The sequence below is a fragment of the Hirundo rustica genome, chromosome 8 (assembly GCF_015227805.2).
Source record: "Hirundo rustica isolate bHirRus1 chromosome 8, bHirRus1.pri.v3, whole genome shotgun sequence".
NCBI classification, from domain to species: Eukaryota; Metazoa; Chordata; class Aves; order Passeriformes; family Hirundinidae; genus Hirundo; species Hirundo rustica.
The window spans coordinates 2,036,987-2,057,260 of NC_053457.1; the positions used below are offsets into that span (position 1 = coordinate 2,036,987).

The 20,274-nt window shown below is 50.0% G+C and overlaps 1 protein-coding gene across 8 annotated transcripts in view; it reads left to right on the forward strand.

Moving 5' to 3' along the window:
* Positions 1-20,274, forward strand: part of COL13A1 (collagen type XIII alpha 1 chain) — a 56,693-nt gene that overhangs the window by 19,258 nt on the left and 17,161 nt on the right. For 2 of the 8 annotated variants that reach the window (XM_040070903.2, XM_058421496.1), the window contains exons 14-34: positions 408-443; positions 1,767-1,829; positions 2,422-2,448; positions 6,227-6,271; positions 7,958-7,990; positions 8,558-8,584; positions 9,143-9,205; positions 11,017-11,070; positions 12,088-12,174; positions 12,617-12,670; positions 12,878-12,922; positions 13,496-13,564; positions 14,144-14,167; positions 15,024-15,077; positions 15,716-15,760; positions 16,049-16,201; positions 17,014-17,112; positions 17,430-17,483; positions 18,282-18,323; positions 18,823-18,849; positions 20,118-20,198. In XM_040070903.2, coding sequence (XP_039926837.2) covers positions 408-443; positions 1,767-1,829; positions 2,422-2,448; positions 6,227-6,271; positions 7,958-7,990; positions 8,558-8,584; positions 9,143-9,205; positions 11,017-11,070; positions 12,088-12,174; positions 12,617-12,670; positions 12,878-12,922; positions 13,496-13,564; positions 14,144-14,167; positions 15,024-15,077; positions 15,716-15,760; positions 16,049-16,201; positions 17,014-17,112; positions 17,430-17,483; positions 18,282-18,323; positions 18,823-18,849; positions 20,118-20,198 — 1,182 coding nt within the window. Of the gene's footprint in view, positions 1-407; positions 444-1,766; positions 1,830-2,421; positions 2,449-4,666; positions 5,079-6,226; positions 6,272-7,957; positions 7,991-8,557; positions 8,585-9,142; positions 9,206-11,016; positions 11,071-12,087; positions 12,175-12,616; positions 12,671-12,877; positions 12,923-13,495; positions 13,565-14,143; positions 14,168-15,023; positions 15,078-15,715; positions 15,761-16,048; positions 16,202-17,013; positions 17,113-17,429; positions 17,484-18,281; positions 18,324-18,822; positions 18,850-20,117; positions 20,199-20,274 lie in introns of those variants that run through there. The other 6 variants (XM_058421500.1, XM_058421497.1, XM_058421501.1 and 3 more) reach the window with 6 other exon arrangements.

Consider the following 20,274-nt stretch of genomic DNA (forward strand, 5'->3'; position numbering starts at 1 on the left):
CCAGTGCTTCAGGAATGGATTTTGCAATGCTATTGTTAACTCTGCCACGGTTTCCCACTTATTCACTTGCCAAAGCGCGAGGGAGGGGGTGGTTGTTGTTTTTCAGCTGCAGCCACCCAACCTAATTTGTTTTTATCTGAGATATGTAGCCAGGGTGAGGAGATAGGAACCGTGGAGTTGGGGCACAGAGCTGACACCCGTTACCTGTCTGCCAGGGCTTTCCTGCCGGGCTCGGCCCAGTGCGGGTAGTGCTGACCTGAAGGGACAGGAGCTTAGTGGAATCACTCTGAGCAAAAGGCAAATTCACCCCATGGAATGCTCTCCCGTCTCAGCAATATCCCAGGGAAAAGGGCAGAGATTTGTCCCTCTCAGGCCAAGCCTCTCCTTTGTCTTTTTGCCTTTTGCAGGGAGACGCTGGGATTCAGGGATACCCTGGCAGAAAGGTAAGGAGGGAAGCTCCAATGCTGTTAGATTAATTAAGTCCACTGATGCTTTGTGGAATCCTGGCTGAAAATCTGTGGACTATGCAGGAGCCTCCTGTGGAGCTCTGCTCCTGCTGGGTTTGCAGCAGGCCCACAGATTCCCTGCTGTCACCTGTGTAAAGAGAGCCTGGGCCCAGAGTTATCTTTTACTCTCCAGGAGCTATGGAACAAATATCTCCCTGCGTGTGTGTGCCTCTCTACACCCATTTCCAGGCTGAAATGCATTTCTTTTGCATCCAGACCCATATGGGAGGCTGAAAAGGGCTATTGCTCTCTGGGATACAGGAAAGAGTCAATCCTGCTCTGGGTTAAAAGGCAGTAACTGGCAATGCCCAAATGCTTTCAGCAGCAGGTGATTAACAGCAGGGTTGTCAAGCCCAGAGGGGGTAATGAGGAGACAGAAGGAGAGACAGGGGAAAGACACAAAGGAAGATCAAATGGGAGAGAGGGAATGAAGAGATACTGCTAAAGAGATGTCAGCTGGAGAAGGGAAGGTGAATGTTCCCAGCAGGAAGGAATCCTGTGTACCCTGTTATCTCCATGGGTTTTTTTTATGGGTGCTCTGCAAGCAAAATGGCAAGGCCTGAGAGCTTTTTAATTAGCTCTGTATAAACTGAGAAGTTTTTGTTATGTCAGGAAGTGGAAATTATAGCCCCTGCAGACCACAGCCCACTCCTGCAGACAGACACAATTTATTGCCCCTTCTCCCAGTGATCCGTTGGATTTTCCATTAGGAGCCCATCCTGTTCTGTGTGCGGAGGGCTCTCGGCAGCGACCTCACAGTGAGGGCCTCTCCTACCAGCTCCTCTTACATGAAACAACTTGTCTGGCTAATTCACTTCCGAGCAAAGAGCCCGCACTGATCTTGGAAGGATGAGCCCAAGGCCGTGACCTTTCTCTGGGAAAGCTGGAAGGAAGGAAGGAATGAAGGAATGAATGAATGAATGAATGAATGAATGAATGAATGAATGAATGAATGTATGTAGGGGACCAAATCCTAATGGGAAGAGAAAAGAAGGCTAAATGTTGAGGAAAGTTGTTAACTCAGATATGACGTAGGATATGGGACCGTTCCCTGTGCTCCATACATTTCACATACTGAATATACTTCTTGATGCAGAGTGGTGCTCCTCTCCCAGATACCCAAGGGTAGGTTGGTGTGTGTGGGACACCTCGGTGTGGGACATCCCTCTTACACCTCTGCTGACCTTTCTGGCAACCCACAGCTCCTTTTCTTGCTGCTGTGTTTGCTTCTTCTGCTATTTTCTTTCTTCTCTTCCTCAGGGTGAGGTGGGCGAGTCAGGCCTGCCCGGTGCCCATGGCCTCCCTGGAGCCTCTGGCCCCAAGGTAACCCTTTAAACCTGAGTCAGTGGGGGCACCTCTCAGGGACAGATAAGTGGCACAAGCCTGTCCTAAAGGAATATCAAAGGCCAGGGGCTGGAGACAGTTCCCTAGAGCCTGGAATGAGCCCCTTAGCCAGGGACCCTTGCTCCTGTGTGAAGAATCTGGGCCATTGTTGGCCAAGGTGATCCATGCTGTCCTGAACCAGGACCTACACAGTCCCCCATTGAAGAATAAAACCGACACAGCCTTTAGAGGCATTTCACCAGGGCTGCACAAATGACGGTGCTCTGGACCATGAAATATTTTAATGGTTTCTACACCCTTATAATGAGAAAAGTGTTAGTATATGCTACCTCCACACCCACTCCAAGAACCTAAACTGCCTTTGCACTCCCTGGGAGGGGCGGCCTGCAACCAGTGCTTGACTGGTACATGTTGCTGTGAGGAGAACCGGAGTGCTGGGGTTCCGTTTATCACACCCCAATTTTGGCTACTTTCTTTGTCTCTTGCTGTTAAAATTGAACGGCTTGCGTGCTTTCCCTTTGTGTTCACTGTCCCTCTCTGTTTCCCCCTTTCTCTCTCCTTTGCTGGGCAGGGTGAAAAAGGGGATGCTGGCACAAAGGTAGGCATGACAAATATGTTTTTCTAACGCACAGTAGATCACCTGGGAGATACTGCTCCTCGGGCTGATGGATTGTAAGGGGAAGTTGGGTCCAAGGCAGCTCTGTGGGGTATTTGATGGAGTACACATCTGTGCTCTGATTAACCACAGACAGGCACTCTGAGCTCAGGCAATAAACGCAGCCTTTATCCGTTCGGTGGAATTCGATTCTTACCAAACGCATTTCTCTGACTATGAAGCTTGCTGGTGATTTGTTACATCTCTCTATTTGATGGGCTAGGTTGGGGTTTCCCCATAAAATCTGGTTAGCTGACGCATCAAATCCACTCAAACTCCGCGATTCAGGCTGAGGTTTGGCACCAGCTTTTCTGTCTGTTTCTGGACACTTTTTACAGGCTCATATGGTCTCTGCCCAGATGTTATCTATTTGACTGAAATTTACTGTACCCATATATTTAAAGTATATTACTCAATGCAGACCGTGCTTAAAACATTACAACATTGGCAAGTGTTCATGGCAGTCAGAGCACACTGTGTCATGCCATACATCTTAGACATCGTGAGGAAAGACTGGTCCTGTAATATTTGGAAAGGCATTAACTGTGACACGTACATTTCAAGTATTTAGTGTGTGGCATGCAGCTCATTTTTTGTGCAGCACATACACTTTCAATATCTTTTCCATCTGGGTGGATTACTGTTTGAAGAGAGAAAAGGCCCCTTCAGAGCTTACCAAGGATGCGTTACTAGGAGTTTAAAGAAATGTTCCTTGGGAATGTAGGCTCTGGGTTCATAGCTGAATAGAGCAGCAGTGATTGTCTTCCCACAAGAAAACATTACCTCCTCAGAAATACTATAGTGCATGTAGAGTCCGAAGGATCCCTGTGTCCACCTCGACATCAGTGTAATCCCATCAAGCATCCTGTTCATGCCAGTGTGAATGAAGATGGAATTGCACCCAGAACTAATGTGTTTTGAGGGCTTGGAGTTTGCCTCTCTCTCGACAGCAGGTCTCCCATTAAACTGAACTAAAAGACTGAAGTCAGAGCATGGTCTGGGAGGGAGAAAAGGCTGAAAGGAGAAGCTGTGTTGTGTCCTTGGTTAAACCCCCACGTTTCACTGCTAGCATTGGAACACCTGCTTTGCTCATGCCCATGTACAAGGATTAGCCAGCTCTTCATGTGGGTTCTGGCAAAGGGGAAATCTCCAGGTATTGCAATCAAGTCTCAGGGCTGTCCAGAGGGTGAGAGCCTTCCTTGACTCGGGGCTACGCTGGAGACACGGTCTTGATACTTGGCCCTTCATTTATCTCTAACTCACTGCACTTCAGGAAGAGCGGAGATAAAACCCACCACAATTTTTGTGATACCAAATTGCAGCCCCAGTGCAGCAGCTTCTTTCACACACAATCATTTGTTACTGCCAAGTTCACTTTTCTCTTGACTTCCTTTCTTCTTGCTCAGAGGAATTGAAAAGGAAGTGCAGGCACATTCTTAAATCAGCAGCCAGGCTTCACCCAGTAGCAGCTCCTGAGCATCCAACAGCAAGTGCATTTGTTGTCTTTGGAAATTGCTCCTTTCTGTTGTCCTCCCACCTAGGAGGATTGATTGTGACTCTGGAAGACTTTCAAATCCTCCAGCTTTGGATCCAATTACCTAGACTAGATTTTACCTTCTCTTTGCCTTGAAGAGCCCTGGACAAACACTATGATTCATAGGTTAGCTTTAGTGGCCAATTTTGCATGGAATGTCACTGCTTTGGCTGGCAGTGAAGAATATCTCTGGCCTGAAGTTGTTTCCTAATATCACACAGACCCCTTGTTCATTTAACCACCTCTCCCTACCCTGTAGCAGGTGCAGCACATAGATTGTCTCTCAGCTGTGGTGTTTGTTTGTTTGTTTGTTGGTGTATTTTTTTTTCCCCCGTGGCCACCGTTTGTACTTTGATCATGTAAGGACCTAAATCTGTGTCTCCTGAAGGTCATTAGGCAGTGAGGGTGATCACCGGGGCAACCTGAATGAGCATTTGACTCAGTGCCCCTAGCTTGTCACATTCAGCTTCACTGATGTTCTCTTACTATTTTTTTCTGAGAGATCCTTAGGATAAGGCTTTTTCTCATGCTCTGAGGAAGGAGCCATAAGGTGCCCACAGCCTTTCTCAATAAACCCCTGACGATTTGTCTGTCACAGCAAAGAGCAAAAAGGAAGCAAGGGTGTCTGCTTTAACTGGCAGCTGATGAGCAGCTCAGCGTGAGGCATCATTGGCACCCCGCGGGGATAAAGCTGCTCACCCCAGGTCGAGGAGAGTGGGAGGTTTCTGCGTGAGGGGAAGAAGGGTAGCCGAACTCTTCCAGAGACACCGGGAAGATGCTTCCTAAATCGTCGTGAAGCTCAGGAGAGCTGGGAGATGCTACTGGTTGCCTTCCTGAAGCCCCCTGGGGAGCTGTGTTGGGTGTTTTGCCTTTTGTGCACAGCTCCTGGTTTGGCTGCGCCGTTCCAGGGCTGCTTTCGGTGGGCGGCTGCTGCTGCCTGGCTACGGCACCGTGTGCAGCTCCGAGGGCACCGGGGGATCACAAAGGGAGCTGCCCAGCGGGTACTCGCTCTGCTGCAATGGCTTTCAAACACTTAAAGGTTTAAAGATGTTCTGGAGAGTTGTTTTCCCTGCTTTTTCTGCGGCGCTGGGTTTCTTTCCTCTCTCCAGTGGCGCAGTGTCACGTTTGTTGCTGCCCCCTCTAATTAGCGCAGTGCCTGTGCGGTCCCGCCCGTGCCGGGGGCTGTGCCAGCGTCACCAGCGAACACAGCCTAGCGTGGTTGCTCTGAGCTGCCCCTGTGGGGGTTATCGTGCTCCTTTCACCCGGCGGGCTTGGCTTTTGCAGGGTGAAATGGTTAAACAGCTCTTCAGGCGGGCAGTTCTTCCAGGAAAGCCTCTGGGAAGGGGAATTACTGTCGCGGGCTGGGCTGCCCCATGAGGATGGTCTCTGCAAGCAGGGTGGGTGTCTCCCAGCAGAAAGCGTCGGTCTTCCTTGCTGGGTCTCACTTAAAATTAAGACAGGGAGCATAATTGGGAAGGAGAGAGACACCGATCAACGTTCTCTAGCACCAAGTATTCCTAATTATTGCTTTGCTTTTCTTACTGCTGAAAATAGGGTAGTTAAGTAGGCTGTGGAGGGCAGGAAGTACCTGGACTAGGTCGTGTATATTATGATATTAGAAAGCGTTTTACAAAATACGCTTTACAGGATGCTGTAATTACAAAAAGTTCCTTTTTTAAAAAGCACATACAAATATCCCTGCTAAATAGCCCTTCTAAGTAAGGACTAAACACCCAGAACAAAATGACAGCAGCAGCGTGCAGATTGCCTGCAGATGTCTTATTTTCCAGTTATCAGCAGACAAAATTCAGGCTAACAGCACAAAATCCAGGCTAACCCTTGGATTCTCTGTCTCTCCAGATAGGTTTGTTCACCCCAGAGTTAGGGCAGGCCGAATGCCTCCCTGTGCCCTGCAGCATGCTGTGACATGGGATGGGGTAGCAGGGTACAGAGGCTGTGGCACTCCAGTGGGGTCAGTCCTGCTGTAGGGGTTCAGAGGTGACACCGATGGGAAATGGCCCCAGCTAAGGCAGTCAGCTTGGTGACAGTTGGGTGGGGAAAACCGTGCCTCACCTCGCTCAGGAGGGTTTCTTGTCACCTGTGCCCCGGACTCTCCTCATGGAGCCCTGGGAGGACTCATCTCCTGTCTCTTGCTGTCTTTCTCTGTGTGTCTTGCTCTGCTTCCAGGGGGAGAGAGGCATGCCAGGGCTGCCAGGAAGACATGGCTCTAAGGTACCTTGTAACCAGAGGAGTGACGCTTGTCTGCCTGATCTCACCCGTAGCGCTCGACTGCCCCTGATGCACAGGCATTTGTGTGTGTGTCTGTGAGTCAGTGACTGTCCTCAGCTGAATTATTTATGCTTCCAAATTGCAAAATACAGGGCCTAATTTATGAGGGCCGTGGTGGGGGAAGAAGTGTTTTACAGAGCAAAAGGCATGCCCAGTCTGATGCTGACTTGCACCATCAGTATCTCAACGCTTTATGCCAGTGAGAGCAGCCAGTTGCTGATGTTTGCAGGGAATTGGCATTTTGTAAATTGGGTTCCCAGGTGACCGCTGCAGGTGTGTGTTAGCCCAGCTGGGATAAGCAGGGCTGCCCAAGTGGGAACCTGGACTAATGCAGCGATGAATGTCTGGGGATTGAAATTTAAGGGCAAATACTAGAAAATAACATGATCCGCATTTACTGCTTCTCGAAGGCTGAAAAATGAGGAACAGGCATCCCAAGGCTCTGCAGAGGCCTAACCAAAGCCACTTACTGCACGTTGTCTCTTTCATGGCTCTAGCCTGTATTCGCTAAAACCTACTGACCCCGAGACAATCTGGAATGCTTTTTTCCCCCATTTATTGCATAGAATCCCTGATCTCCATCTTCTGTCCTTGTGTTTTTTAGCTTTTGTCCCCGATTTCTGTTTCAGAAAGCTGAGAGGTATGATCCTGCTGCTCTCTGGCTCCCCTCTTCTCCTTGTTTGAACTTTTCCAAGCTTTTTTTCACTTTGAACTTGACTCCCAGTCCCCCTCACTGCCTCATGTGCTACATTCCAACCCCTCATATTTCCCAGCTTCTAACACCACTTCACTCCCTCCCCTCTCCTTAGTTATCCCTCATATTTGCTCTTTTAACTGGACCTTTTCTAACCAGGACCTAACTAATGCTAACACAGGGGATACAGAGATTTCAGAGCGGATGGTTGACAGAGCCAACCTGCTTTTTGCCTCAGCACTGTGGAGGGAAATGTGACAGTCCCTGTGGGAGCAGCTGTCTCCTGAGGCTCCTGTCTCGGATGGCAGGGCAGCCTGCACTCCACGGTCCTGTGGTGATGCCCTGCACTGCAGAAAGACACCTGAATTGCAGTGCTTGGAAGTCTGGTTTTTCCCCTAAGGTGTCTGGCTTCAGAGCTCTCATGGAGACATTTTACTGCAGGGTTCATCTTCTGTGATGAAAACAGACTGAGGGGGAATGGCAAGGCCAAGGCTCTGGGGGATGAGCCAGCCTTTCTCAGGATGCTTGAACTGAGGTATCTGGGCTCGAGCCTTGAAGTGGGGGTTTGGTCCTTGGTCTGTCTTTGCATTCCTCAGTTACTTGACACGGTTCTGCTTGTTGGCCTTTGCTTCACTTGCAGGACTAAAACCAGGGGGGGTGAGGGCAGAAATCCTTTTGTCTTGATTGGGTTTTGCTCATGGTGCCTGCCTTTGGAAGAGCTCTCTGGAGCCCAGAGCCACTGCCGTGGGTGAACGGCCACTCAGGGAATGAGGACGCGTGCTGTGTGGTGTTCCAGCGCTACTTCTGAGCTGTGGAAAGGAAAATATGTGGATTTTTGCATTTTTAGTTTCACCTGACTGATACGGTTTCGGTTTAAAGCCTGTATGTCCGATTCATTTCAAACAAGGTGTTGCTGTCTCTCCTCTCTCTGCCAGGGCGCTCCCGGGACGGCCGCCGCAGGGATGAAGGTGAGTTTTGCCCCGCAGTGCCCTGGGCTGGAGCTGGGAGAGCGCAAGGCGCTAGAAAATGGTCGGACAGCTCCCACTGATGGGGAATATCAGAACTGCCGTGCCTGTGGCAGAGGTACCAGACCTGTCTGCAGCCTCGCCCCTGCTACCCGAGTCTGGTGAACTCTATGAGCACAGCCTCCCTCAGCTACACCCGCAGCCTTGCTCTTCTCCTGTGAAAACAGAGCAACGAGCAGCAAATTCCTTTGTGCCAGCGCATGAGTTTTGTCTTGCTCTGCGCTTTTGTATCTGGTAAACATCTGCAAGTACTGCAAGGTGGTTACTCCATTCTCTGGAAGCCACGAGTCTGAGGTTTGGTGCTTTCTTATGGAAGCCTGGGAGCTGGCTGATGAAGATAAAGGAAGTTCCAGGCATGAAAATACACAGCTGGAGCACTCTCATGCCTGCCCTTACCAGCTCAAGGCCCCCCATAGATGAATGTTCTTTCCCCCACTCTGATAGCTCTAGGAGGATTTGTATTCTCTCCTCCTGGTTTATCACTGTATTTTCCTGTCTCTTTCTCACCAGGGCGAGCCTGGGACTCCAGGAGAAAAGGTATTCTCAGAAGGTTTCACTCTGAGCCTGCACTACTGGTTGGTTTGTGTATTTTTGCCCTCCCTGAGCAGCTGAGGGAGCTAAGGAATGTCTGTGTACTTCCCAATCCAGGCCCTAATGGCACCTGCCACTCTAAGCAAAATGGTAGTAGGATACAGTGATCCCAACAGAGAGAGGGACCATACTGCAGCTATTTCCATCCTCCCGCTCCTGTCTGTGTCACCGGGAATGCCTTCCAGCTGCCTTCCTCCCCAATCCACAAGAGGCACAGGGCACACCTTGCTTAGGGAGCAGGGTCCCTCTGCCCCTTCCTTCCCTTGTCTCCTGGCTGCCTCCCAACACTTCTGTGCCGCCAGAGGCGTTCCCATGTCCCTGCAGAGGGCTGTCCCCGTCTCAGTGCAGTGTGACCTGCTGGGAGTTCCCGAGGCAGGCACTAGTGTCCCATCCTCTGCATCCCGGAGCAGCTGGCTCCTGTTGTTTGAGGCTCGCTGGCTTGTGTTACGGCATGTGACAGCCGTGTAACAGACACGTTCTCTGTCTCTTTTCTTCCCCACGAAGGGAGATCCTGGAGTCCCAGGGAGGATGGGCCCCCCAGGTTTGCCAGGGAAGAGGGGGCAGCGGGTAGGACATTGCGCGTTTGGGCTGGGTGTCCTGGCAGCGCTGCGCTGGGTTCCTGCGAGCGGGAGCTGCCGGGAGCCTGCCGTGTGCTGCATTATCGTGCTTGCGGGGGATTATGTGTCCTTTGCTGGCTCTTGCCCCCTTGGTGAAGTGTGTTTGCGCGTTCCCGCTTGCAGGGGCTGGGGGCAGGCGGGGCAGCATGAGATGCCTGGGATGCAGTATTGTCCAGGGAACGATTAAGGACAGCGCCGCATCTCTTGACTCCAGAAATAACACCCTAAACAGGGTTTCAGTAATCTGACCTCCTTCCTCAAGAGATCCACTGCTTTGCACCCTAGTTCTGGCAGCACAGGATGTTTTCAGTAGTCCTTATGGACACGGGTATTCAAAACAGTCCTTGAATGAAAAGTGGGATACCAAGGCGGATTCGGGGATTCACAGAGTCCTGGGGACAGGATTAGGAATTATAATTTTACAAAAACCTCCAATGCCAAACCTTTTCCTTGGGTATGAGGTCCTGAAAATGTTTTCCCTCTTTCCAGGGAGAGAAGCATTAATTTAGCAATGTGCATGCTCTGGCAGGGATAGAAAGCTGGGGGAGATGGGGCGGGGCTTACAGGTGGCTGGAAGCCAAATTACCTTGGAGAAAGGGGTCACTGCACTCTAGAATTGCCTGACAAAAAGATTGCTGCTAGTAGATTATTTTCTAGGGAGCCACCAGTGCATGTCTGTTCCTAGAGCATTGATGCAAGTCCTCTGCATGTCAGATGTGTGCCCTTGTGCTCTGATGAGCAGCACCAGCATCTGCTGGTCAGCAGCACGGCTGCAGGAGAGAGCTGGGCACCTGTTGGGGGAAAGAGGGTTTGAGTTGTTCTGTATAATCTGTACATGTTGCTGGGTCTTGGAGGAGATGGTGTGTAAGAGCACACCTTGCCCTGGTGATGCATTTGAAGCATTTCTTCAGGGTAACAGAAACCTCCAATATCTCCCTGTGTCCTGGCAAAATGCAGACTCCCAAACAGGACACTGTACCTGGAAACCACGGGTTTAGCAGCTGGATGGAATGGTCTGAAGAGAACTGAACTTCAACACAGAGACCAGTAATTGAGCTCCACTATTCAGAATATGGCCCAGGTGTCATGGTGAACTGAGCAAAGCCACTTCACCAAGGGAATGCTGGATGCTCACTGTCTGTGGCATCCTCCATGGAGCCTCACAAAGCTCAGCCTGCAGCTCTCCAGGCATCATCTTACACCATCAGCTGCTGTCTTTGCCATTTTTGCCACTCCTGTCTTCACTGCTTACATGACCAGTGCGTGTCCCAGAGCTTGGCTGCCGGCTGAGATGCTGCACTGCTTGGGGCTTTTCTGAGAGCACGATGAATCTGGGATTTGGAGCTAGGGAGAAGGAGCAGGGCATGGAGAAAGTCCTGCACTCCAACTAAAATTCACTCTGGGCAACAGCTTCTAGGGGCATATGGATCATGGAAAGCCTGTGCAGAAGAAGTGACAGGGGAAAGTGTTTAGCAGACCAGAGGGCTGAGGAGGATACCCAGGGGGGACCCTGGATCCCTTTCCCACTCACCTTCCTCTGTAGACAAATGGCAGTGATGTGCAGAGGTAGCCAAAAGGATGGGCAAAACATGTAATGTCTTGAGCTGGTACTGCTCAAGGAGGATGCCTTGTCTGTGCCCCAAATAAAATCCCTAGGGAAGGGAAAAAGGGTATGAAACCAGGAGCAGCTCACCCTATTGCTGCTCCTCCAGGAGGGAGAGCCTGCAGAGTCAGCCTTGACCACGTCTGTTTTGCCAACAGGGTGAGAAGGGACGAGCTGGTGACCCTGGGCCTCCTGGACTCCCTGGCCCAAAGGTTTGTCTCTTTCCTGAATTTCCTTTTATTTTATTTTAATTGCTGGGGCCACTCTCACCCCTTTTCCTCCATCCCTTCGGTGCACAGCTCACACATCCTTAGCTGACTGGCAGCGTGTTCTGCTCTGCTCAGCTGAATGTCATCTTCAGACAAGGATGTGAGGGAGGCAGGTGAAAGATGCCTTTTTGTAGGAATTGCATACCCTCATGCAGTGAGGGGGGGTTGTGGTCCTGGGAGCAGGACCACAGAATCGTGTTCCAGTGATTCCCCTTTAAAAGCATGACCTCAGATGTAACATGGCATTTCAGCCTCCCTCCTGATCCAAGATCCATGGATGATGAGGAGATGGGCTTTTGGGGAGCTGCACTGCTGTGCTCTGAGTTGGAGGAGTAGCTTTGTGCTCAGAGTGGCCCAGGGCAGGTCAGATAAAGCTGAGCCCTGAAAATGGCTTTTCCTCTGTGCTCTGAGATTTTCAGAGAGAAATCACACCTTTAAAATCAGGGTGCTTTTTCTTTGGGAAAGGGGACGGTGCAGTGAATGCCAGTAGCCATTTCAGGAAGGGATGAGGGCGTAATGGCAAAGCTTTCCCGTTACTGCCTTATTATCTGCCCTGTGCAGAGGACATGGTGTGCAGGGCTGAGTGGCTGACAACTACAGCTCCAGAGGGAGACGTTCCAAAAGAAGCCGTCATCAGGTGGTTTAATCAGCTCAGTTTCAGCAGCAGAAGAACGCAGTGTTCAGAGGGAGGCTGGGGGATGAGGCCTGTCCAAAGGCAGCCGAAGGGATGAGGGTGGCTGTGGCTGCTGGCAGGGCTCCACAAGGACCTTCAGGCAGCATCGTGCTGTCCTGGTTCCTGGGCAGCTGCTGCCTCTGGAGCAGTGCTCCTCTGGGCTATCCAGAGTCCAGGTGATGGACCTCGTCTTGGCCGTGTCTCTCTAAGCCAGTATTTTGGCAAGTGGAATTAACAGAGGTGCAGATCTGAACTGAGACACGTGGCTTGTTCTTCTTTGCAAACAGGGAGAGAAGGGAATTGTTGAGAATGCCTTGGTGGGAGCTAAAGGAGAGCCTGGCCCTCCAGGTCTGCCTGGACCCCCTGGACCAAAGGTCAGTGATTTTTCCTTCATGGAGTTGTGTGTTGTGAGGGACTGCACCCAGCACAAGGTGTGTAGGAAGGAGAAAAGTTGTATTCATCTGTGCCCACCTTTGATTACCTGCTGGAGGGATATCACATTCTACAGAGTGTTTTAGTACTGTTGTTCTATATGCTGAAGGTGAGAGAGTTTGTGAACTGTTTTGGAAGGAAAATACCTCTCTAGATTCTGTGAGAAACCAGTCTGAACACTCCCTCTGCACTGGGTGGAACAGAAGGTGCCTGGTGGGCAGCTGTGGCAGGAGATTTGAGCTACCTGAGGAGAAGGGAGCATAGGAGGGGTGCTTGACTGGTGCAGTTCTGCAGTTCTTCCTCCTGGAAAGGCAAAGCCAGCAGTGGAGTTGCACCCTCTCAACACAGCACAAACCCATCCCTTTCCCTTTCTCTTCCTGTCAGGGAGAAGCTGGTGACATTGGTCAGCCTGGTGCTGCAGGATCACAGGGAGAAAAGGTACAGAGTGCTTTTGCACAACCCAGCTCCGGGTTCTGAGGTTCTGAGTAGCTGCAGATTTGTTCCTGTGTGTACAAAACTTAGCTGAAAAGGAGAATTTTAAATCAAGCTGTCTAGCCCAGACTGTTCCAGAGAACCAGCAGAGCTTGATTCCTGGAGTTCAAAAAAGTGAAGGGCTTTGCTAAAACTGTAATCTTCCTGTTGCAGGGGGAACGTGGTTCACCGGGAGACCAGGGACCCATGGGCCCAAGGGTAGGTGTTCCTTCCCTAACAAAGAATTTGGGCCCTCTAGGGGGGTCTAAGGATAGTGGGACCATACTGATAGCCCAGATCGGGTCTTGCTGGCACTAAAAGTCCTCATAGATGGGCAGTGGCTAAGTTTGAGATGGACTGTTTCTCCACTCTGTACCCTCACCCCTATGTTAGAGGAAAAAATTCTCCCAGGCCATCTCAGGGTGGGTCATTCGTAGAAGGAGGTGGGTTTGGACACCCCAGTCTGGACTCAGGCCCTTGACCTACCAGAAAAGGGCAGTAAGAGGGCGGGTGCATGCCCACATCTAACAATTGGTCAAACAATCCACTTCCTGGATTCTGGCCTCAACTTCACCTCTCCCCAGACTGCCAGCTTTGATGGTCATGACAGGCTGATCTGAGCTGGGCTGGCTACAATTCTGTAGAGTGTCCTGCACTGCAGAGGCTTTCTTTAATAAATGAAAAACCGGACACTGGTGAAATGGGCCCCTCTGAGCCCCGTTTCTCAGAGTGAACCACAGCGCTGAGGGATGGGCAATCCCAGCCCCTGGCTGAAGACCTGGTATTTTGCAGGGCCCCAAAGGAGAGCCTGGGAAGGACGAAGTGATAGACTATGGTGGGAACATCAGTGAAGCTCTGCAGGTGAGCAGCTGCCCTCCTCTCCTGTGAGGTGACTGCTGGGTGCTTTACTGTTTCCCAAGGGATACAGACAGGGCACAGTGTAGATCTGCTTCCTGGGCAGTAGCAGCAAGGGGAAGCACTCGGTTGTGCCACAGTCCCCTTCATCCCAGAGCTCACTGCGTGCAGCGTTTCGGTAAATACCTCTGCACCTGGCTGGGCTGGGGTCCTGACGCCCTTGGGAGTGGCCCACAGCGTGGGATGGGTGATGAATAAAGTCACCAAAGCTTCCTCACGTGTGTGTGCAGGTGAAGTGCAGCGAGCAAGTGGCTGTGCCCAGCTCTGGGCTGGCCTGGGTTCCACTGGGAAAATTTTAGAAATACACTGAGAAATTTTAGAATAACAATTCTGTGGGACTTGGAGTGAGTTTTTAGTTTGGGTTTTGTTTTGATATTTTTTCCCCTCATTAATTTTGTAAGGTCCTTACTCATTTGGGCCAGTGTTACATTAGTGGAGAATAAGCCAGCCCCAGGAAAAAGCTTAGTTTTCTAACTGCTGTTTTCTTTTAAAATTTTAATTTTTTTTTCACTTTTTTTTCCCTAGGAAATACGAACTTTGGCCTTGATGGTGAGTTCTTGTCTATGCTGTGGGGTTTTACACACGTGGCCATATGTCCATCATGAGCAGATGGCCTGACAGTTTAGGTGCAGCTAAAACACTTGGCTTTCGCCATTGGGAGCTAAAGCTGGGGCAGCTGACAGCTGATAGAAGAGTTCATCTTGCCTTCTGATCTTGGCACTTGAATTCTAATCAGGACTTTCATCCCTCTGCTTTGAGAAGAATCCCTGCTGCTCAGAACAGGGAGTGCTCAGAAGTATTGAGGTTCCTCGCTCCCGGGGTCAAATCTTGGCTAGCTCGAGACCCCGGTGCGTTACCCCGATAATGGACTCCAGGTCAAAGACAGAAGTGTTCTTTTTCTTCCTTGGACCACGGTCCCACAGGTTTATTGTAAAACTCACAGCCCAGGAGGAAAAGAAAGAGGAGGAGATTTTTTTCCCGGGGAGTTTTAAACCTGGGGGGGAAAGAGGCAGGGAGAGGAACCACAACCAATGGGAAACAACTTGGGGGGGAGCATAGGGAGGGACCCACCAGAGGATACCAACACCACAACTTAGAGGGGGTATAGAACGTACCATGTGCAAAATATAACAAAATTATTTTTGTGTGCAAATATGATAAACCACCCAGCGCAATCTAATAATAAAAATGGAATAACTATTTAGTGCGCTACAACACAGAAGGAGCAGGGAAGAGCAACTCTCAGGGTTCTCCATTACTCATCTTCCCAACAAAATTTGATTTTAGAAATCCCTTGGAATATTCCTCTGCGATTTCCCCCTAAACTTAGGAGAGGTATTTGGCTTCAAAACGCAAAAATGCCAACCCTGTTGATAACGTGAAAATTATTTTTTTCTTTCTCTAGGGACCCCCAGGACGTCCAGGTGTGGCTGGACCTCCAGGGCCACCGGGACAGAAGGTATTGTCTCAGTTCAGCACTTGCAGACCTCAGGGAAGCACAGGCGTGGCCCAGGCAGAATTCCCACCCACAACTCTTCCCAGTGCTCCTGTATTTCCTGTCCAGCACTATCAGACTGTCCTGCTGTCCTCTGCCACTCCTCCTCACACACAGTATCCTGAAAAATCTCTTTTCCCACAATGATAATGCCTAATCTGAAAGATGAAAGATCCTTTCTACTTGTCCTTCCCTTCAGCAAGCAGCCTGTGGGAACCAAACTGCGGGATTGTGTTGGTTGGGGACTACGTGACTGCACTGGGACTGTGAGCTGGCAGTCAGGATCAACAAGATTGGGAAAATTCTCAGGCAGTCGCATAATGCAGTGTTTCAAGAGAGGTTTTATTTTTTGTTTATTTTTTTTAATTTTTTTTTTTTTTAAATTCTATGACTGCAGAAAAACCCAGGGGTTTGGTTTCCGTGCTTTATTTTTTTTTTTGTGATTACAGGAAAAAACCTGGGTTTTTCATGCTTTTTTTTTTTCCTCTGAGTAGTCCACACAGGCTATTTCTGCAATGCCTGCCCTTTCCCATCACAGTGCCCCACAGAAGGAGTCAGAATAGCTGCTTTCAAACTGCCAAAGTAACAATTCTGTGTTTCAGGGTGAAATTGGCTTGCCGGGTCCTCCAGGCCACGATGGAGAAAAGGTAAGGCACAATGCTCTTCCCTTCAGAGGTCTTACCTGGAGTCATCTCTGTCACTGACATCACACAGTTGCTTTTCCCATGACAGAAAAATGTATTTTGTTGCACAAAAAGGAATGTTAATGGTTTGTCAACGTCCTAACATTTGTCATGGCCATGCTGCTTTGTCCTGTCTCCAAAGGGCATAGCCGTGGGGGAAGGGATGAGCAGCACAGGAGGCTCTGGGCCAGGCAGGAGTAGCCTTTCTCTATCTATAAGTGTTTCACTTTATGTCCTGCAAATTTCATTTAGGGACCACGTGGCAAGGCCGGAGAAATGGGGCCTCCTGGCCCTCAGGGTCTGCCAGGAAAGGATGGACCTCCTGGAAAAAAGGGGGAGCCAGGCCACGTCGGGGTCAGAGGAGAGAAGGGCGATAAGGGAGAGCCGGGCCAAGCGGGCTCACCGGTGAGTAAATCAGAGCCTCTCCAAGTTCTGGTGCTGACCCAGCTTATGGGGCAAGGCCTCACGACCCCGTGGATGCCTCAGAGCCCCTGCAAGGTTGCTGCTGCTGTGTGAAATGCCATGGTACGGGAGATCCTGGCTTCCTGGCACGTGTGCTGGCCTCTTGCTGGAGTGGCTGTCCCCAGGTGCCTGCCCTGCTCTCTGGGCACCGTGTCCCTTCCTCAGCTTGCTGCCTGCTGTCTTGCTGGCACTGAAACGCTGCTGAAAGCGAGCAGGTCTGAGCGTGAGCCAGGAGGCTGAGGCACCAGCACAACCCCTCCAGAGAGGGCAGCTGCATGGGGTAACCCCTCACAGCCCAGCCATTAACTGGGGCAGGGTGCCCGGCCTCCCAGCTTCAGCCTGTCACAGCCTCTGTGTCCCCAGCACTGCTCAGGGCAGCTGTGCGACGACTTCCTGCCTCCCGACGGGATTACCGGGATGAAACTCCTGCTCCCCAACAGCTGGCTGCGGGGAGGGATTCCTAGCACGGACTCCAGCAAACTGCATAACCCTGAGCAGAACTTGGAGGCAGGAAAGCACTTCCCATGCCTGCTCTGGGGACCGGTACATCCACTGTGGCAGGAGCATGTTCAGCCATTAGCCCCTCCACTTTCAATACTAGTGAAGCCCCACATTTCCCTGGATACTTGGTGGATGTCCAGGGTTTTCAGAGTACTCTTGGGATGACCAGAGCCAGTCTTGGCTCTTGCACTGATATCTTGTATGTCTGCCTGACTTAGTCATGCAAAACTCCACAAATCTTTCTTGATCTATAGGGTCTAGATGGCCCCACTGGAGAGAAAGGCGAACGAGGTGACCAAGGGATGCCAGGACCATCAGGATTGCCAGGGCCCATTGGACTTCCAGGATTGACAGTAAGAATGGGAGAGAAAAGGCTGCTCTTTCCTGCTTGGTAACGAGAAAGTAGAGCAGCACACGAGGGCCCATTTCCCAAAGTGCTGAGTATCAAAATTTTGAGGGAGCCTCAAAGCCCTAGCCCTTTGTTAGGTGTCACAGAATATCCGTCAGGCCTCCGGCAGCAGACAGGGAATGTGAAACACGTGGTCTGTTCCCACTTTTGGGGGAGCTGCTGCTTGCCAGCACGTGGGTGGTTCCCAGGCAGCTTCAGAGGAGGGAGATTCCAGAGCACAGCCGGTGGTGATGGGCTCTGCTCCTCTGCTCTTGTGTGCAGGGAGAGAAGGGTGAGCCTGGGGAGCATGGAGACAAAGGAAACCCAGGAGAATCGGTAGGTTCCTGTTCCCGTGTTCCTTGGTGATCTCGGCAGTAGGGGAGGGATGATCTGGCAGCAGTGCTGCTGGAAACTAGCACAGCCCCCTCTGACTCCCCTTCGCTGAGGACAGCCAGCCTCGTGCTTGGGGCTGCATAACCAGCTGCCTCTGGCTCCTGATGCCCTCCTTTCCCTGACACAAGAACAATCTATCTCACCAATCAGTAAGGGGAAGAACAGATCTTGGAGAGCATAACAAATACTTTCCTTGATATTTGCAGTAAATGGATTTCCTGGCAATTATTGGCATGTGTATATATACACATGCATTTTCTTTTTTTTTTTTTTTTTTTTTCTTTTTTTCCAAAAGATTTTGATGTTCTTGAATTTGCCTGTTCTCCCCTCAAAGCTCACCGGTAGCTTTGGAGTGCCCTGCAGCAGAGTGCCGCAGGCTATTGACACATGTGGAGCCAGACACCACCTTTCCTGTCTTTTATTCTTTGACCCCATGCCTCCTTGTAGGAATGGTGGTGGAGTAGTGGAAGTGGACCTTTCTTTGGAAAAATCCTCACTGCTTTCCCTCCTCTTAAATATTGGCAACTTTTGCATGACCCTCCCCTGAGTCCTGCTGCTGCTTCCCAGCCACTCAGTCCTGGATTGCTGCTGCTTCCTAACGCAGTCCTTAGGGAGTGTCCAGGTTTCCCAGCCTGGTAGAGGAGCTCTGCTGCTCCCTGTGTCCTGTCTCCCCTCTGAGCAGCCCCACTTTGCCCCTGAGGGCAGCACATTGATGGTGACTTCTCTTGCTTTGCTTTCCAGATATCTGGGCCCCCTGGACCCCAAGGCCCTCCAGGACCTCCAGTAAGTTTGGGTGATTCACCTGAGGAGCAAGGCACAGGGAATGGGGTTAGAGCAGGCGTGGCTGGGGAGGAGTCTGTGTGCAGAAGACAGCCAGAACCACTGCAGTGAAAAATGGGAACATGCTTAGTATCACTTCCAAAGCCACCCCCAGGGTAGGTCAGAGCTAGAGTGGGCTGGGAGGGCAAAGAAAGAAGGTTATGTTAGTCTGAAATGAAAGGGAAGACAGTAGTGAGATGGGATGGATGGGATTAAAGGGATCAACTGCAGAAATTGTCTTAATAGCACACCTGGCCCCCTGCCAGGATGTGCTTGGCAAGAGGCTCCTCATTAAAGATGAGAACAGTACACAAAGTGCCCATTCCACAAATAAAGAGCCCTTTGGCTGAGGGTTCACACCCCAGAAAGCGAAACCTTTGTACCACCTGCTTAACTGGGATACCTGGAGCTTAAAGCCCATCCTGAGACATGACTTTTATCTTGTCTCTCATCTCAAATACAGGGTCTTCAGGGCATTCCCGGACCCAAGGTAAGAGTACAAAATATTACATACTGAAATGTAACAAAAGTTGTCCCAGGAGCTAGAATTCCCTTTAGTAACAGCTTCCTAGTGTTCAGGTGGTACTTTTCTTCCATCTTGGTAATAGGATAAATCCTTCTGGATATTTTCTTGAAGGAAATGGATTAGCAGCTCTCATTTTAGGACCCAGAAAAATGGGTCATTCCCTCCAGTTTTCACCCAGAGAAGCAGTAATTCACTGGTCCATGGAATTCTGCCCATGAGAACACAGTTGAAATCTTTGTCTGGAGGGTGGAGTCTATACAGTGGGTTGAATAGTCTGCCACACAGTCCTAAGGAACTGAGCTCTAGCTAAAAATTAATCTTAAAATTACCCTGTGCGTTCTGATGTAAAGCACCCAAGAACTTCACTGTCCTTGGTGGTGAGAATTTCTAATCTCCATCGAAAGGCTCAGCCTGCACCATTGGCTTGCTTGCTGTAAAACAGCCCTACAAGAAAAATAGCGGAGTGGAAGTGTTCAAGGAAAGCTGCATCTTTCTGGTGGTATTCTGGGCAAAGATTGGAAAATGTGCAAAGTGTCTTAATTCTTCTGATTATCCCTAGTATTTGGCCACCAGCATTGTTTGGGCACTGAAAGGGATGGCTGTGTTCTAAAAAGCCTTATGAACATGAATGAGGAAGAAAAAAGTTTTGGGTTACATTTTGAATTTAAGAAAAAGGAGTATTTTTTAAAAATATTGCTTTATAGTTTATAATACAGAATTTTAAAAATACAGTTGGACAAAGAATGCTGAATTTTTTTTTTTCCAAAATGGTGAAACTGGTGCCTTAGCATTTACAGAAGTCTTTCCAAACGTTATTTCTGTGTGATTTTTCTTCAAGGGTTGTAGACATCTGTCATTCACTTCCAGTGGATCCACATCTTAAAATGTAAACCCGCCATATCAGATAACTCCTGGTTATTTATATTTATGTGTAAATATATATACAGCAACAACAGCAGGGAGAGCAGCACCAAAGTGAGCTCAGTTCTCCTCTGAACATTTTTACCCACAAGGCCTGAGTCTCCTCTTATTGCCACTGAGTTAAAGCAGGTGCTCACACAGAGGTAATTTGAATGACAGTGGTTTTCTTCAAATTAGGCTGGGAATTAGGCTAAAGCATTATTCTGCTGCCTCTTGTATTCCCACTGCTATCCAGTGCTTTGTGAAGGGAGGAATGTTTGTTATATAAGTATGTTATGGTGGGTTTATTTTCTGCTCCATCCTTCCTTTAGGGGGAAGCAGGGATTGATGGAGTGAAAGGAGAGAAGGGTGCCCAGGGTGAAAAAGGAGACAGAGGGCCACTGGGATTACCCGTAAGTATCCAGGAAGCAAGCAGCACTTTGCAAGCCAAACTAATATCAGCGGTAAAAAGATCCCTCAATAGGAGAC